We start from the raw sequence: 18,531 nt of genomic DNA, 5'->3' as shown, positions 1-18,531 counted from the left end.
TATTATTATTATTATTTTCTATTATTTTGTTTCTTATCATTTATTTTTCTTAACAAATTTTATTCGATTAGAATTAATTAATTAATCAATTAATTAATTATATATATATATATATATATATATATATAAATTAGATATTGAATTAGAAAAGAGTAAATTTATATTCTATGGAATTTATTATTTTTAAAAATTATTTTTCTATAATTATAATGTTTATTATATTAACAAATGTTATTGTCTATCTTACAATCAATTATTATATCAATAGAAGAAAAGGAAGATTATAAGAAAGATAGATAGATAGATAAAGAGAGAGAGAGAGAGATAGTAAGAGAGAGAGAGAGAGAGAGAGAAAAAAAGAGAATGATGATAGACAATTGGAAACGCATGTATTTTATTCAATAAACCGTATATAACAGGAAAAAAAATGTAAACAGTCTGTTTAATATGTCCCTGTACAGAATTTTCTTCGAATATCTTAATAATAAAATTTGTTTGTACATATGTTGGTTTATTGATGAAAATGTCGATTAATATAAGGAGCTTCTATATATGATCTACGTACAATTGTGTAAATCACGATCTACGATGACGGAGAGAACGCGAATATATGTATATGTATTTATTTTATTACTATTATTATTATTATTATTATTATTATTATTATTATTATTATTATTATTATTATTATTATTATTATTATTATTTAAGGAAGTGTTTAAGCTCCTCAATTAAAAGTTTCTTAATTGATCTTAAAGGCACGCTTACGTCTAATCTAATTAATATATAGAAAGCTAATCGAAAACTATTATAAAGGGTAATATAGCGATAACAGATTTTTCATATACACATTCAACACGCTCATACACATACACGCGCAAATATAATTTATTTTATTGTTTTTTTTTTTTTTTTTTTTTTTTTTTTAAGTATTATGTACACGTTCGTTTTTATATATCATACAAAACGAAATGTTAAACGTCGGAATTGTTTAAATTGTTTATCGATCGATTTATTTATTTATTTGTAAATATTTTATATCTTTTTTTTCTTTTTTTTTTCTTTTCTTTTTTTTTTTTCTTATATGAAATTATATATTATCATTTAATAAATTAATTATTATAATTTCTTTTTTCCTTCCCTTATATATTTTTTTTCTTCTTCTTCTTCTTCTTCATTTTCATTTTAATCGAAAGTATCGAGACGAATTTTGATGAATGTGGAAGAAAGAGGAAGGAAAATTTAGGATAGAGAAAAAGAGAGAGGAAGGAAAAAAAAAAAAGAAAAGAAAAAAGAAATAGAAAGAAAGAAAAAGAAATTAAGAAAAAGAAAAGAAAGAGAAGGGAAGAGTACAAAGGTCGGCAAGGTTTCTTCTTCTTCTTCTTCTTTTTTTTTTCCTTTTTTTTTTCTTTCTTTCTTTCTTTCTTTCTTTCTTTTTTTTTTCACTTATAAGACGGTTATATGGTTATAAGGGATCAGACAAGAAAACCAAAGCTGGTTCACAGGATGTTGTCCTTCCTCCCGAGAGCACTTGGACAACGAACCATTCAGAGAAAACTAACGGTTTATCGTTACGAACACCATCCACCGTCTCCAAGAATATCGTGTCTTATTCTTTATATACTTTAAATCGGTTGTAAACATACGGATGTAAACATTTTATCAAATCAAATTATAAAATGATCCAATTTGTTTTCCTTTTGTTTTCTTTTCTTTTTTTCTTTTCTCTCTTTCTTTCTTTTTTTTTTCTTTTTTTTTCTATGGTTTGTTGTTAGGCATGTATTATCGTAATACTCGCGATATCGATATTTCTATTTCTATTTTCATTTCTATTTTAATTCATTTCGTTTTTTTTTTTCTGTTTTATTTATTTATTTATTTATTTTGTTTTTTTTTTTATTTTTCTTTTTTTTGTATTTTCTTTTTATTTTTTATCCTTTAATATTAGCATTCTCACGAACGTGCACGTATTAGGTTTTACAATTAGAAGATCGTCATTCTTTTTTTATTTTTATTTGTTTTGTTGTTGTTGTTGTTGTTGTTGTTGTTGATATGTTCGAAAATATTTCTGTGCTATTTTAAATATTGGCTCGTTTATATTATTACGTAGGCATTTTTTTTTCTTTTCTTTTCTTTTCTTCTTTCTTTTTTTTTTCTTTCTTTCTGCTATCGTGTCTTTTACCCTTCATTATATATGTATATATTATATATATATAAATATTATTATCGTCAATTCTAAGTAGATTATTTTATTTTCCACGTATTTTAAAAAATCAATCACATTTCATCGATCAGATGTACTTAAAAAAAAAAAAAAAAAAAAAAAAAAATCAATCTCATATCATCGATTTCTATAGATCTCATGATCTTTTTAAATATTCTCGATAGAAATTTATTTATGTTTACGTTTCTTTTAATACGTGAATTTCAAAAGAGATTACAAAGTTCTACGTACAATTTTTAATCGGGATGGGAAGTAGAGGCGGGGTAGTGGTGGGGAGTGAGGGTGTAGGAAGAATTTTATTTCATTAGAAATATATATATATATATAAAGAGAGAGAGAGAGAGAGAGAGGGAGAGAAAAGCATCGATCAATCTTTGGATATGAATATCTAATCGAATATAAAAGCTTTTTTGTGTTTTTCAAATATAGTCTTATAGAGTTCTTATCAACGAAGTGTGCCTTATTTATATATATATATATATATATATATTTGTTTTTTTCTTTTTCGATAGGAGAGGGGGGAAAGAGAAAAAAGTATATAACTATAAAATTTACATACATAATAGCAATAACGATATTGATATAGATTATTAGAAAAATGGCATGATTTTAAACTTATAGAAGAAAAAAATAAATGTATTAATATTTAAATTGATTTATAAGATTTTGAAGGAAGATAGATATTATTTGATTATAAAGCGATAAATTAAAATTTATATTTAATTATTTTTAAGTGGAAGAAATTTATATATATATATATATATATATATATATATATATATATATATCTCAATAATTGTAATAAATATAATATGGAAACAAACTGAATCAACTTTGCCTCTATCAATTATCTTCTCATCGATTTTATATAAATTAATATTTACATTTTGTGTCTAATAATCGAATGAATCAAATATATATATATATACATATACATATATATATATATATATATATATATATATATATATGTATGTATGTATGCATATATATATAATCCATTCTATATTGGCACATCGAAGAGGCAAAGATTAAGTTGTTTATTTAAATTTGTGCATTTCATTAATTATATAAAATTTCAAATGTGCGCCTAAATTTAATCATAATTAAAATAAACATTTAACGAAATCAAGCAAATCAGCGGAACAAATGAAATTTTCTTATTTGGAAAATATTTTTTACAAAGTTGTTGGTGAAAATATTATGGATTATTTGTTGGAAAAAAAAAAAAAAGAAGAAAACAATTTTCTTTTTAATTTTTAAATTAACTAATAATAAATCTCTACGATTTGAATGATTTTAAATCTTTTAATATCATATTTCAAATTACGATTAAATCTAGATCATCAATGGCTAACCTTTGGAAGTTTAAATAATAATTATAATTTGGATTTTCATTAATAGTTACGAAGTCACTAGTCGTTTAATGATGTTTCATATTCTAAATATGTATATTTAAAATGACTTCATATCTATATCAAGAATGGTAATTGTTAAAGGTAGAAAGACTATTGTTGTAGCTAACTGCAATCATCATTGTCATTAAAATTAGGGATTATAGTACAATTTGCATCTTACAATTACCTCCTGATATAAAAATCTATAAAATGTCCATTACTAACATATTGATCAAAGTGAATAATGATTTTCACAAAAATTCGGCATAGATCAATAGGCAAGTCAATGTAGCATATATTTTCGATAAATTCTCTCTTTTCTTTCTTCTTTTTTTTTCCCTCCCCTTTTTTCTCGTTTTATCTTTTCTTTTGTTTTTTCCTTTCTTTTCCTTTTTTTTTCTTTTTTTTTTTTTTTTTTTTTTCTTTTTCCTTAAGGCTTCAATATTTTCTAATCGTAGAAATCATCGCAAATATAAATGGTATATATTCAAAAAAAAAAATAATAATTTATATTTGATAGTATGAATAATAACGTATCTTTGTGTAACGATAAATTATATAAAGGCATTATATGTAAAGATGCTAGGCAGTCAGAATATTAGTTTTGCACTTTGTTACAAGCTTTACAAAATTATTTGTCGGACACAAATCAAAGTGAAAAAGGGTGGTGGGAGGCCGAGGGAGGAAAAAAAAAGTAGAAGAAGAAGAAGAAAAAAAAAAGGAAATCATATAAATAAGATTCCTCTTAATGTTCTAAGATTCAATATTATTCATACAAAATGTCTTAAAGTCTTGAGAAGCCTTAAGTAAGATGCATGCAGTCATCTTCCTACCATTTTATTTTCTTATTGAATACTTTTAAATCCCCAATCTACTCACTTTTACTATATTCTGTGGCAATGCTCCTCAATACATATTTTACTATAAAAGCAAATGCTGCAAAACCAATCAGAACAACGAGATTAGTAATTGCACCATGTAATGGACTTTGTTCTCTATGTAATTGATCTCGTATCAAGGAAGAAACTTCTGATGCGGTGGACTGATGCCTTGCCTGTTTTTCCAATTCTTTTCTGCGTTCTAATTCCACTTTGATGATCTACAACAATATAACAAAAGTATTAGAAAGAAATGATTTTATTCATTCAGTATTTTATTTATTTATTTTTTTTTTTTTAAATCACTTGCCTACTCAAAGAAAGGAAAAGAGAGAGAGAGAGAGAGAGAGAGAGAGAGAAAGAAGAGAACAAAAAAAAAATAGTATATTACTTCAACCGTCTCTGGAAATAATTCACAAAACATTTTGTCTCGTAGATTATATTCCAAACTTTGCATTGCTAATTCCCTTTTTTCATAATCTGTCGTATTAATACTGCCAAAAGTCGGACTCTTTTCAATCTGTAATTTAAAAAAAAAATATATATATATATATATATATAATTTAATATCATAATTCAACCCTTATCATTTTCTCACATATAATATTATATTTTATTTTATATACCATAAAACTAAGTAATCCTGTTAATATAGTTGATACACTCCAAGCTGGATTCCATGTATCGGGATGAAAATCGGTATTTGATAAACAAAGTTTTGTATTAACCTTAAAACGGCCATTTGGTGTTGTCATATAAATGCTAGGAGGTTGAAATGGAAATTCTCCGGGAAATATAAGTTTTCCGTGATAAAATCCTCCTTCGTAAGGTGTCTTCTCTGGTCCTTTCACTACATAATGCCTATGAAATAAAAAAAAAAAAGAAAAAGAAAAAAAAAAGAAGATAGAAATAAATGACTTTCATTGTTCTGTTAAAAAAAAAAAAAAAGGAAACCATTCGAAATAATTCAAAAATATTTATCCATTACCATTCTAATATATTAGATGGTACCGGTTCTGCCAAAACATATGGCACAGGATCCTTTTTAAGACGTAAGTAATCCTGCTTTAAGCGAGCTGTCGCACTGTTAGGTTTTTTGTTCATTCTTACCATATATGCTGTAACTTAATGCAAAACCTTCGGACAATCCTTAATTTTCTTTTCTAATTTCTCACGTTATATTATAATAATAATAAGAATAAATGTACATGAATAATTTATCAATATAACGTTTTTATATTAATTCTCAACAATAATTCAATAATAAAAATATATATTAATATTTTTATCATCTAATGTACAAATTTACGTATAAATAATTTCTCAGAATTAGGTTAGAAATTGTTGATTTACGATTTATCCATTGATATCTAATAGAACTAATTGTCATGAGGAAATATAAATATCGAAAAATGATATAACGATAATATTAATATCATTAAGAAAATTATAACTTGCTCCGTTTTTTCGATGATACTATATAACCGTCCATGAATAATACTGAATGACACTGGATTTGACAGTAACGTCCCACACTACCTTTCGTATGAGAAACATATGACTTCGAAATACTTCTACCAGAGTATTCTATGCAGTGCTGCCACGTTGTAGACTTTTAGAAAATTACATATATATATATATATATATATGTACATATGCATACATACATTATATATATAGTTATGTGTATATATGTACATATATATGACTTGGAACGTGTAAGTTTTGAGTATACAATAGATAGCATCGATGAATCTTATCTATACTATATATTTTTTTCTATCCTTTTTGTTTTTAAATACATTCAATTTGATGATACTTATGATATTATAAATAATTTGACATGTAACTTATATATATATATGTGTATATAATATATATATATATATATGTACATTATATATATGTATATATATATATATATGTTAAACATCAGAACAATATATGATCTTATATAATGTTTGATGTGTCCAATAATGAAATGTTTGTTACTGGTGAATTGAGCATAAGATCCGTGACAGTCTCCGCCTCCCACCGTCTGTCACTGAAGAGAATGGATAGCATTGTTGATAGTTCAACCATAAAACGTATTACTTTAAATGTTTTCCTACAAAAAGCTCAACGTGATAAATTTGATATACCTACAAATGTTATTATTATGTCCATTATATGTTTGTAATTATTGATAATAATTATATTTCTAATTAAAATGAGTTCACCAGTGTCAATAAGTAATTCTGCATCGCTAACTGGTAATAATGGAATGGAAACAGTAGTGGCAGTGGCACTTGGCGCGCTTGCTGCTGTTTTTCTTGGTGCTCTCTTAGTATTACTTGTCATTTGTCGTAGACAACGTTGTTATTATGTTAGTTGATTTCATTCAATTTAAATCCTTATAGATAAGATTATGTAAAAAAGAAAAAAAAAAAGAAAATATTATAATTTATTATAATATTTTAGAATCAAAAAGATTCACCAGATCTCAGTTCAGACTTATTAGAAGGAGAAAATAATCCTGGATTAGGTTTGGGTACATGGGAAAGTGAAGAATGGCTTGCCGGTGCTGAAAGGTATAATATATATATATATATATATATATATATATATATATAAAAGTTTATAAATTAAAATTATTAAAGTTTCTTAAAAATATAAAATATAAAAGATATGATCATTGAAATATTTATAGATGGGTAGACGATGCTACTGGTTTAGCACCACCTTGTATCGCTGTACTTCGTTCTTGTCATGCTTTGGCAGCAAGTCTTACTGCTATTGCAGGAACAGTAAATAGCAATACAGTACCATTGGAAATAGTAGATGTACGTATAATTTCTATATTCTTTCAATTATTATAATATATCATTATTATATATTCTATATATGTATATATATATATATATATATATATATATATATTTTTATTATTTTTAGGTTGCTAGAAGAATTCCACCTCGTGTCGATGATGTAGTACGAAGTTTATATCCACCTTTGGATGCTAGATTATTGGAAGCAAGAGTGGCTGCATTGGTATTAGCTGTTACTCATTTAGCGTTAGTAACTAAACACGGTGTTCCAAAAAGTCAGGCTAGAAAATTAACATTCATTGATCAGGCATTAAATGACATGGATTCACATTTGTTAATATTAAGAAATGCCGCGTTAGCGCAAGAAGCTGTATGTTCTATTCCAGCTTCTACATCGGTCTAAATTAATTTCATTGAATGGAGAACAGAAAATTAACAGTATTTATATAAAGGCTCTCTCTGTCTCTCTCTCTCTCTCTCTCTCTCTCTCTCTCACATACATACACATACACACACTCTGTCTCTGTTTCTATTGCCTTTATTTTATTTTATAAAAATATTAAAATATTTTAGAGATTTCTTATATAAATGTTTTATAGAAATAATCTACTTTATAGATTGATTATTATATTTTTGATATCACATAAATAATTCGTTCAATTACGTATAACAACAAATCTTCCTCCAATGATCAACTGAGAATAATTTGCGATGGTAAACTCGCACGAGAAGACAGCTCTTAACGCCATCTACAGTATATTTTTGGAAACAAATTTATCATCTCGCAATTCAATTCAAATTTAAATTTAATAGAAAAGAAAATTATTTGTTTAATTTTTAATTAATTACTATTAACCAAACTAATTACAAATAGTAATCTGATAGTATTATAGTTAATTGTATAAAACTTTTATATATATATATATATAAAATATAAATACATGTTACACGTGAATTCTTTAAATGTTTTAAAAAAGAGATTATAACTAGAAATGGCATATGAAGATATATCAAAATAATGAAAAATAATAAGTATTGTTATATAAAAATTGATAAATGATATATCGTAGTTAAGATTTTATATATAAACGTAATGTCTTCCATATTAGATATATATTTTCTAACAATTTACATTGTTCTAATTCATAATGTTGCAACATGATATTGAATAAATCAAATTACGTTTTAAATAAATGTCCTAACTTGCATTTTATTTTTGTAATAATACGAAGTAGAGTGTACATTGTATTGATTTATTTATAATTTACTTACTTTTTTTCGCAGTACAATGTATACATGAAATTATTATATATTCATTATGTGATGAATCATATATACATACATACATATATACATATATATATATATACATCTTGCAATGAGATATATAAAAAGAAAGAAAAGAAAAATTTCATAAAAATTATATGTTCTTTAATGTAAATAAATGTTTTGATATTGGATATTAAATGCTTCTTATTTATTATATACCAAATATAATACATTGCATTGTAAATAAAAGATTAAACATTGGATATTCATTCAAGGATAAAATTTTTCAATTAATTTTCAATTTATTTATAAGAGTGAACACTGATTAAATTGTTTAAGGACTTCGATGAAATAAGATTTTATTTTGATCATATGAAAAAGCTTTATTTTATTTTATTTTTTTTTCTTTTTCTTCTTTTTTTTTTGAAATGAAACTTTTTTTGTTAAAATCGATTAAGAATTACGTCTATTCTCCTTCATCTTAGTATCAATATAAATCATTAAAAAGTCAGGGATAATGAATAGCCTTAAACAATGCTATGCATATTGTATCTCGTTCGTTTAAATATATTCTTTCTTTTTTTTATTATTATACATTATCATCCTCATATATAATATAGAACACATTGCACACGTATATAATATTTAAGTAAAAACTTGTTTTCTCTCTATTCTGATTATTATTATTAATTATTAATTATTATTAATTATTAATTATTATTAATTATTATTATTATTATTATTATTATTATTATTATTATTATTATCATCATTATTATTATTATTTTTAACAAATTAATCGACGAAATTGACGAGCGAGTTCCTGTTTGAGCATAACAAAGAGAATTTATCATTTTGAATTGAATCAGAAAATGGGAGCATCGATTTACGGATATTAATATGCACTTTCATTCATGGGCTAGTTCATGGTCACTCGAGCTTTATATGACAATCAATTGTAGATATATAATCAACGTGTTTTTCATTGTTTGAATTTAAAAGACGTCACTTGTACGAAAACTTTTATTTCCAGGAAAATAATAATCGAAAACAATAGTTTTACGTAAGCAATTTATTCAGACATAATCCGTGAAAGATTTAAAAGTTAAAAGTTTTAAAGGAGTAAAAAAGTTTTACTCAATTTTTTCGAATTTTTGAAAAAAGATTTATCTTCTCTTCCTTTTTTTTTTGAAAAAAAAAAAAAAAAAAAAAAGAAAAAAAAATTGTGTCAAAAATATTGCGCCTTTTATTTCGAGAATAATTTATACATGAAAATGGATTTATTTTATGCATAAACTTGTTCTCTACAATTTTTAAAAGTCGAATTAATGCTCGCTTAAATCTTCATTTTTTTTTTTTTTTTTTTTTTTTTTTTTTTTAATACTTTTTGTTAATCTTGTTCGTCAAAATCAATCAATTATCATGCCTGAATTCTTTATTCGCACAAACAAACCACTGTTAACAGGCAGGGATAAATGAATAAAATAATAATATGAAACACATAATTATATAATTAATAATTAATAATCGATGATAATTTAATTATTAGATTTTAAGAATAAAAAACATTTACGTTTTATAAATAGTTATTAATGATTATTTTTTATTTATGATTAAAAAGTAGTTTTTAATGATTATTCATTTAATTTTCCTTTGATAAAATCCTTTTGTCTTTTCTGATTATCATTGAGAACTTTGTTTTTAAAGATATTCCTTGTAATTCAAAATATTATCAATTTACTTTGTAAACATTTGTAAAGATTAAATTTTCAATTTCAAATAATATTCAATTTCATTGATCATTTAATTCACTTGATAAGAATTTTTGATTATAAATTTTAAATAATCAATTTAAAATGTTTTCATTGTAAAAGAGAAAATTATTTTTCAACATCATGAAAAGAAGAAAAGATTCTATTTTTTCTTATTTTGAACTTTCTTTCATATACATACATATATACATACATTGACCGACAATGATTAATATAATATAAAAGTATAGTCATCGTTAGACCATGGGTTTTCAGAAAGAGTTAATCTCTAAGTGATAAGACCCAATCGAGATCGATATTACATACGATATAATGTATATATCATATGTTTTGTAAGAATTAACGAAGCACTTTTATATTTTTATTAATATTGATCATAGTTATGACATTGTATATATCATGCTTCGTATATTTTCTTAATTACATTATATAATTTTCCATTGAAAATAATATTGAAAATTATATCGAAATTATTGTTGTTTAAAATATTTTATTATTGCATATAAAATGCGTGCCTTTTGATAAGGATAGAGAGAGAGAGAGAGAGAGAGAGAGAGAGAGAGAGAAAGAGAGAGAGAGAGAGAGAGAGAGAGAGAGAAAATATCGATATCTGTTAAAAATTGTTTTTTTTCAATGTTTTTGATATTGCCACGTGATATTATTTATAACATTAAAGAATACTCAAATTTATTGAAAGGTTTTATTAAAAAAAGATAATGAATTAAATTGAAAAATATTTCATATATAATTTTATAATTAATTTGACTCTCTAAGATATGTATTGATTATTAAGATTATATATATATATATATATATATATATATATATATATATATATATATATATATATATATAGATCAATAGAAAAAATTTCAAAGCATCTATTTAAAACATTTAGATGTTACATGTTCTTTTTTTTCCTTGTTTTTTTTTCTTTTTTTTTTTTTTGCATGTATAAGTTTCACATCACAATTTTGCAAAGATATCTATAATTTTTCTTTTTTTTTTTTTTTTTTCCTTCAAAAGAGATTTAATTGTTCATACATAAAATGAAATTTATTTTTAATAATCTTATAATGATACATTGCTGCAAGAGAAACATTGATGGATAACTTATAATTGATGGAAAAGGATAAATGCATGGAGAGAAAAAGAGAGAAAAACAGAGATAAAGATAGAGATAGAGATAGAGATAGAGATAGAGAGAGAGAATTTTCACCATTAGAAATTCATAACCATAAGATGTGTACATTTGTTGTATATTTTAATGACGTATTATTTAAATAAATTAACTAGGTAATCTCGTGTCACCGGTACGCTACACAGCAGCATAAGTGCAGTGACAATAAACGATCAAGACCATAGATAAAATTTGAAAGTAATAGAGAGTGCTCTGGATAAAAGGAGAAATGTATTAATATATATTGAATAATAAAGGGCCTTGCATTATTTTCCTCTATTGATAAAATCCTTTTGCCTTTTCTGATTATCATTGAGAATTTTGTTTTTAAGATGTTCCTTATAATTCAAAATATTACCACTCCACTTTGTAACTGTCCCATTTTCACACACCCATATCTCTTCTGCGACCTAAAATAAAAATATAAACAATTATTCTCCATGTATTCTAACATAATCTTAACTCTAGGAAAATTATTTTTTTCTTCTCTTTTTTCAAATAACGCTCACTTGATTTATCAATCTGAAATCGTGAGATACTAGAACCATTCCACCATCAAAATCATTAATTGCTTCTGCAAGTGCATCTATTGTTTCCATATCAAGATGATTTGTAGGTTCGTCAAGAAATAATAAATGTGGTACTTGCCAAGCCAACCAAGCAAATACTACACGACAACGTTGACCATCAGATAATTGACGAATTGGACAGACCTATTAAAAAATAATTATATGATTTGTATGATCATTTTGTAACATAAGTTTTTTGTTTTTTTCTTTTTTTTTTCCCCCACCCCCTTTTCCCTTTAAAGTTCATGCATACTTGTTGACGTCCAGTAAGTCCGTAACGACCAATAATTTTGCGCATTTCTTCTCGTTCTTTAACATCTGGAAAAGCTTTCATCATATAATCCAATGGAGAAATATCCAAATCTAAAAGCTCATGTAAATGCTGATGATATCTTCCTATACGTAGATGACTATTTTTACGTATCATACCACTTGTAGGGACCAACTGAAACAATATAATATTTATTAGCAATAAGTATTTTAAATATTAGGATATGATTTAACTTCTTCTTTTTTTTTTTTTTTTTAAACTTACATCACCATAAAGTAATTTTAATAATGTACTCTTTCCTGCACCATTAGGACCAACTAAAGCAAGCCTAGTATCTAAATCAATACCGAATTCCAAATTTTTATATATCCAGGGAGAATTTTCATTGTAACGAAAACTCACATTCTGCACCATGATAACAGGTGGTGGTATAGTTCCACAAGATGGAAAATAAAAATTTAATACTTTATCATTGACAACTTTTTCCGTAAGACCTTGTGCCACCATTTTTGCTAATGTCTTCTCTTTTGATTGAGCTTGTCTTGCCAATTTAGCAGAACCATGCCCAAATCGTGCAATATAATTTTTCATATGGGCAATTTGATCTTGTTCCCAATTGTATTGTTTCGCTTGATTCTCCAATAATTCCATTCTGATAAAATAATTGAATAAAAATTATAATATACAAATTATTGGATCGTTATTGAAAAATCAAATATTAATCCTTTTACCTTGTTTTAACAAAAGCTTCATAATTTCCTGTGTAATATTTTAATTGTTTCTTATTGACATGTATAATATTTGTACAAATGCCATTAAGAAAATCTTGTGAATGAGAGATGATAACCAAAATTCGTTTATACGTTTTCAATTCTTCCTCCAACCAAACACAAGCATCCAAATCCAAATGATTAGTTGGTTCATCAAGTAACAATAAATGAGGTTTCACATACAGTGCTCTATATATATTCAATGATTAGAATATATATATATATATACACATTAATAATGTAAATATTAGTTTTGTATTATTATATACCTAGCAAGAGCTATACGCATACGCCATCCTCCTGAAAAATCCTTCGTAGCAGTTTTTTGCATTTGAGGAGTAAAACCTAAACCATGTAAAATATGAGCAGCACGAGCTTCTGCAGTATCAGCAGCCATATCATCTAATCGTTCATATACATCCATTAATTGTTCCTATAAAAATATTAAGATTGGAGAAACTAAAAAAAAAATGTGTCTACTCTTTCTTTTTTTTTTTTTTTTTTTTTTTTTTTGAATGATAGAGAATTGAAAAAGAATATTTCAGACCTGTGCATCTTCTTCCTCGCAATCAACCAATTCCTCGGCAAGTTTCTCAAGTCTTACTCTTTCTTCGTCAACTTCCATGACACATTCTAAAGCTGTTTTATTGCTAGCGGGCATTTCTCTGGTCAAATGAAAAATATCAATTTGATCTGGTATAGGAACTTCTCTATTTCCAAGTACTGCCAATAAAGTAGACTTTCCAGAACCATTAAGGCCAAGTAAACCGTAACGTCTTCCACAATTTAATTCAAGCATAGTATCTTGTAATAATTCGCAACCGTGAAAGGTAATAGAAAAATTTGATATTTTTATATCTCTACTTCGTGGATGTGAAGCCAGAGATCCAGTACATGAACGTGCTTCAGCATTGAGCCTAGCATCTGCTTCTAGCTTGAAACATAATGCCTCTAAAGGCCCCCCCAAAAAAAAAAAGAAAAAAAAAAAACAAACAAACAAACAAACAAAAAAATATAAATTTGTAAAATTTAATATGTCATTTTGTAACAAATCTTTTTTCTTTCTTTCTTTCTTTCTTTGTTTTCTTTATAAACCACAGGAGTATCAATTTGTAAACTTAAAAGATAATATACATTGTAATGTCTTTACCTTCTACGCTAATAGTCGTTCCATTAGTTCCATTTTGAATGGGTTCCTCCGACGCAGCATTTAGATCCTTTCCATCTTCTGCGGATTTTGTTTGATTGATAGTTGGTTTTTTGCCAGATTGTCTAGCCTTAGCGGCTTCTTTCTTTTTCTGTTGTTGTTTCTTTTTCGCGTCGGACGGCATATTTTATCTGTAATCAAATAATAAAAATAATTTCTTCATTAATATTATAATCTTTTAATATAATAAATTTTAATAAATTGTGAATTCTCGTTGTGATAAATTCGTTATGTAAGACGTAGGTTAGAAATGTGAGATAGCACATGTACGATAAAACGTGAAAAGAGAATATAATTGAATAATGTATTTTAAATATTATCTATCGTCTTAAACGGGCTCGTCTTTGAAAGAAAGAGAAACCAATAGAGTATCGAGAAGGACAAAGTATAGTCTGTCTTGTCAAGAATAAAGCAATCCATTACTTTTTCGTTCTAATTATTAATTTCAAGGTGTTAGAGTTATAATCGATATTTTTCAATGCTACGATATTCAAATATTTCTATCGAGTTATCGTTTTCCATAAGATTTTTGGAAAGCTCACCTAATTGTGCGCCAAAAAATGAACGATTCTTCCGACACAGAACACACGTGCACGGATAAAGGCAAAGCCATTGAGTGGAAGAATAGTTTATCAGGTTGACTCACAGATGGTACTACCTGATACGTATAAATTTTTCAAGCGAAAACTTGGAAGGGGTAAAATTTTAAAGGTGGGAAGAAGAAACAAAAAAAGAAAAAAGAAAAGAAAAGAAAAAGAAAGAAAGGAAAAAAAAGAATAGTTTGATAAAAGATATCAAGATAATAAATGTCGATGATTAATCGTGCGTTATAACCTTTTCGTTGAAATCCAATGACGTTTCTCGTTAAACGTTCAAAGTTATTAATAACGATTTTTATAAACGAGCTCTTTTTTTTTTTTCTTTTTTTTTTTTTTATAGAAAATATCTACGCACCTTTTTTTTTTTTAACTCAAATACATTTCTAATGATTCCCGTAATCAAATATATTAATTTATTTACATATCGAGTAAGAGTGATCTATTATCAGTTAACGTTTCTTTCATTATTTAAATACTCATACGTCATCTGAATAAGTGCCGTCGATAAAGTAGTACATTACCATACGATATCATACAATGTATATATATATATCTTAGTACATTAGTTTGAATTATATATATGAATACGTTATTTGCATTAAAAAAAAAAAAGAAAAAAAAAAAAAATTTATTTGTAAATATACCGAAAGAGAAAAGAGAAAAAAGAAGAAGAGAATAAAAAAAAAAAAAGAAGAAAAGAAATAATTTATTAATCGAATAATAAAGAAATTTAATAATCAATATAAACAACGATATAATCATGGGGATTAAGTTTTATAAAAAGATTTAAAATGGAGAACGGATTTATGGGGATTAATGTAATAAAAATAATAATGAAATTTCAACGGTGAAACTCTATCGATTATTATTATTATTTTTATTTTTATTTTTTTTTTTTTTTTTTTTTTTTTTTTTAATGGAAAAAGTAACAAGTAGAAATGGGATAAAACCGCAAATGGAAAATCCCTCTTAACATTTCCTCAGCATAATAATTTGCAATTCAGGCTGCTGCTACTACAGCCTCCGCGTCGTGCATGTTGGTAGCAAGGATACATTAGCAATGCATTTCTGTCTTGCCTACGTACGAATGTGTCATCGTAGATTTAAGAATAATTCGCCTTCGTTATTACCATTAATGAAGCAATGAAATCACACATCGACATCATCATCATCATCATCATCATCATCATCGTCATTCATCGTACGATTAATATAAAAAGAATTAAACTGAATTAATCTCGTACGAATAATTTTCAATTAATATCTAAAGTGTTTGATAGACAGAGAAAAAGAGAGAGAGAGAGAGAGAGAGAGAGAGAGAGAGAGAGAAAGGAGAAAGAGAAAGATAAGATTTCGTGATCGCGAATTAAATTATTACGAAATCGAATTAATTTTAAATTATATAGAGCTTTTTAAAGGTAACGATATGCGTGTTACAATTTTATCGTGATACAGTTCTGTCTGGTTGAATAACTCGATAAACGTCACATATTAATAACTAAACCGAGAAGTTGTGTAATTCAGTGGGTGGTTGCCTTTCTCTATTATAACTAGAGTTTAATGTAGCTTTTATATAGATACATTCATACATATAAATGCATGTATACGGACGAGTATAATTTTTTAAGATCTCAATAAAGAATTCGATGGAAAGAAATCTAAGGGGGAAAATGAAAAAGAAATAGAAATAAAAAAAAAAAAAAAAAATAGAGAAAGAAATAAATAAAAAAGAAATAAATAAATAAATAAATGAAAAGGGAGAATAAAACAGAAGAAAAAGAAATTAGATCCTATAATCGGTATTACGTTTCTATAATGATTAAAATGAAAGAACGATATTTAATAAGAATATTTCGATATGATTTTGGATCATGTCGAGCGACGTAAGTAATTGTTCTCTTTTTCATCGATGGAATTTGTACATGCTGCAACACTTTTACTCTCCATCCATCGGTCAGAGTCGATCGAAAGTTGTGACTTGTATACACTTACCTCAAAGTAAATTCGAACAAAAGAGAACAAGACGGATAAAAAAAAAAAAAAACAAAAAAAAAAAAAAGGAACGCCACAACCAGTGAATTGTCACGAAGGTCGACGCTCATTTTCTTTTTCTTTTTTTTTTTCCTTCTCCTCTATATATTTTTTCTCTCGACACCAATCTTTTCTCCCTACTCCTGTCTCACCTTTCTTTTTCCGAAAGTTTCATTTTCTGATCGAGTACAAGTAACAATCTTCTTACGGATTTCGATACGAGGTCCATAATGACCTTGAGAAAAGTCCACTTATATAGGTTATAATACGTAAAATGGATTATATTAAAAATTGTGTTACAACGTGAAATGTTTTTTCTTTCTCTCTCTCTCTCTCTCTCTTTTTCTCTCTCTCTCTCTCTAATTATCGATCTCCATGTTTATCTTTTCTTTCTTTCTTCTCTTCCTTTTCTTTTTTTTTTTTACCGACGGAAATTCTCGCGAGTTAATAATTATTGTAAACTTATCAATATCATTTCTATATCATTTGTCTATAGTGTTATATATGTCTATAGTGTTATATATATATATATATTCCATCTATCTTGTAACTTGCGTAATAGACGATCATTGGCCAACTACTTATGCATAGTGGTATACGATACTACCAACCGATACTCCACATCCAGTCTGGTTTTCTTTATTTTTGTCTACATTCTATCTCTCTCTCTCTATCTCTATCTCTATCTCTATCTCTATCTCTATCTCTATCTTTGTCTCTCTTCCACCTTAAAGATAGAGCTTGAAAGTAACAGTATTTTACAGTCTCGTTTCTTTCTTTTTTTTTTCTTTTTTTCCTTCTTCCTTTTCTTTTTTTTTTTGTTTTCTTTTTTTCTCTTTCTTTTCTTTTCTTCCCTTTCCTTCAAAACGATTAATAAGAAAAATGAAATGATCGAAGTGAAGTGAAGTGGAGTGAAGTGGAATGCCGAGTTTATGAGGTATATAATAAAATGAAAAAAGAAAAAAAAAAAGAAAAAGAAAAAAGAACAGAAAAAAAAGAAAAGAACGTATGAACGATCATCGACTAAGAAGTTTCGATTAGAAATAATTATATCCGTTGACAAATACGTAATTGTATCCTTTGTAACTTTAATACATTTGTATAGTTTCTTTTATATATATATATATATATATATATATGCATACACACACACACACACACGCATACATATACAGAGACGCACACATACGTATATATACATATATATATATATATATATATAAAATTTCAAATGTAAAAATAATAATATATTTTTCGTCGTGTGAAAGTTTTATAAATTTTTCGAAGGTTCTTTTTAATTCTACTGTTTTTTTTTTCTTTTTTTTTTTTTTTTGTTGATGGCCTTCCGGTATCCTTGCATTCGACATGTTCAACGCGACGTTGTTAAGAGAGATCGCACGAAAAAGGAACGGAGAGAAAGGATGGAGGAAAAGGAAGACAGAGAGAGAGAGAGACAGAGAGAGAAAAGAAAGAGAAAGAAAGAGAGAGAGAAAGAGAGAGAGAAAGAGAGAGAGAAGGGATGAGAAAGCCGAGTAGGTACTCGGTCACTAGAGGGAC

The 18,531-nt window shown here is 26.2% G+C and overlaps 3 protein-coding genes across 5 annotated transcripts; 1 reads left to right on the top strand and 2 right to left on the bottom strand.

Moving 5' to 3' along the window:
* Positions 1–3,738: 3,738 nt before the first annotated feature.
* LOC124428341 (ubiquitin-conjugating enzyme E2 J2) lies at positions 3,739–6,058 on the bottom strand. Of its 2 annotated transcripts, none has more exons than XM_046972277.1 (4): positions 5,488–6,058; positions 5,228–5,360; positions 4,891–5,019; positions 3,739–4,720 (listed from the first exon to the last, which is right to left on the bottom strand). In XM_046972277.1, exons 1-4 carry the CDS (start codon positions 5,610–5,612, stop codon positions 4,493–4,495), a joined length of 615 nt encoding a protein of 204 aa, XP_046828233.1. In that variant the 5' UTR covers positions 5,613–6,058; the 3' UTR covers positions 3,739–4,492. The 2 variants fall into 2 exon arrangements, with proteins under 2 accessions (XP_046828233.1, XP_046828232.1); XM_046972276.1 differs by having other exon boundaries at positions 5,126–5,360; positions 5,488–6,054.
* Positions 6,059–6,388: 330 nt separating this feature from the next.
* LOC124428342 (transmembrane protein 98-like) lies at positions 6,389–11,806 on the top strand. Of its 2 annotated transcripts, XM_046972279.1 has the most exons (5): positions 6,389–6,864; positions 6,960–7,069; positions 7,189–7,321; positions 7,434–7,529; positions 11,644–11,806. In XM_046972279.1, the coding sequence occupies exons 1-5, from the start codon at positions 6,709–6,711 to the stop codon at positions 11,710–11,712; spliced, it is 564 nt and encodes a 187-aa protein (XP_046828235.1). In that variant the 5' UTR covers positions 6,389–6,708; the 3' UTR covers positions 11,713–11,806. The 2 variants fall into 2 exon arrangements, with proteins under 2 accessions (XP_046828235.1, XP_046828234.1); XM_046972278.1 differs by lacking the exon at positions 11,644–11,806 and having other exon boundaries at positions 6,401–6,864; positions 7,434–7,798.
* Positions 11,591–15,022, bottom strand: LOC124428339 (ATP-binding cassette sub-family F member 2). The gene is made up of 9 exons (XM_046972275.1): positions 14,887–15,022; positions 14,288–14,475; positions 13,685–14,088; positions 13,407–13,570; positions 13,099–13,326; positions 12,632–13,019; positions 12,350–12,541; positions 12,037–12,240; positions 11,591–11,937 (listed from the first exon to the last, which is right to left on the bottom strand). Exons 2-9 carry the CDS (start codon positions 14,466–14,468, stop codon positions 11,794–11,796), a joined length of 1,905 nt encoding a protein of 634 aa, XP_046828231.1. The 5' UTR covers positions 14,469–14,475; positions 14,887–15,022; the 3' UTR covers positions 11,591–11,793.
* Between the last annotated feature and the right edge of the window lie 3,509 nt (positions 15,023–18,531).

Source organism: Vespa crabro, chromosome 12 (assembly GCF_910589235.1).
Source record: "Vespa crabro chromosome 12, iyVesCrab1.2, whole genome shotgun sequence".
NCBI classification, from domain to species: Eukaryota; Metazoa; Arthropoda; class Insecta; order Hymenoptera; family Vespidae; genus Vespa; species Vespa crabro.
The sequence above is the reverse complement of the archived record's forward strand: the minus strand, read 5'-3'. Positions and strand labels throughout refer to the sequence as shown.

Excerpts from the sequence above, each read along its gene's own strand:
- LOC124428341 (XM_046972276.1), bottom strand. The coding sequence starts at position 5,612 with ATGGTAAGAATGAACAAAAAACCTAACAGTGCGACAGCTCGCTTAAAG. Across the intron at positions 5,020-5,125 it reads CAGGATTACTTAGTTTTATG|ATTGAAAAGAGTCCGACTTT; the intron begins GTATATAAAATA and ends TTTAAATTACAG. Across the intron at positions 4,721-4,890 it reads TATTTCCAGAGACGGTTGAA|ATCATCAAAGTGGAATTAGA; the intron begins GTAATATACTAT and ends ATATTGTTGTAG.
- LOC124428342 (XM_046972278.1), top strand. The coding sequence starts at position 6,709 with ATGAGTTCACCAGTGTCAATAAGTAATTCTGCATCGCTAACTGGTAAT. Across the intron at positions 6,865-6,959 it reads GTAGACAACGTTGTTATTAT|AATCAAAAAGATTCACCAGA; the intron begins GTTAGTTGATTT and ends ATAATATTTTAG. Across the intron at positions 7,070-7,188 it reads TGGCTTGCCGGTGCTGAAAG|ATGGGTAGACGATGCTACTG; the intron begins GTATAATATATA and ends AAATATTTATAG.
- LOC124428339 (XM_046972275.1), bottom strand. The coding sequence starts at position 14,468 with ATGCCGTCCGACGCGAAAAAGAAACAACAACAGAAAAAGAAAGAAGCC. Across the intron at positions 13,327-13,406 it reads ATGCGTATAGCTCTTGCTAG|AGCACTGTATGTGAAACCTC; the intron begins GTATATAATAAT and ends GAATATATATAG. Across the intron at positions 11,938-12,036 it reads ATTTCAGATTGATAAATCAA|GTCGCAGAAGAGATATGGGT; the intron begins GTGAGCGTTATT and ends TTTTTATTTTAG.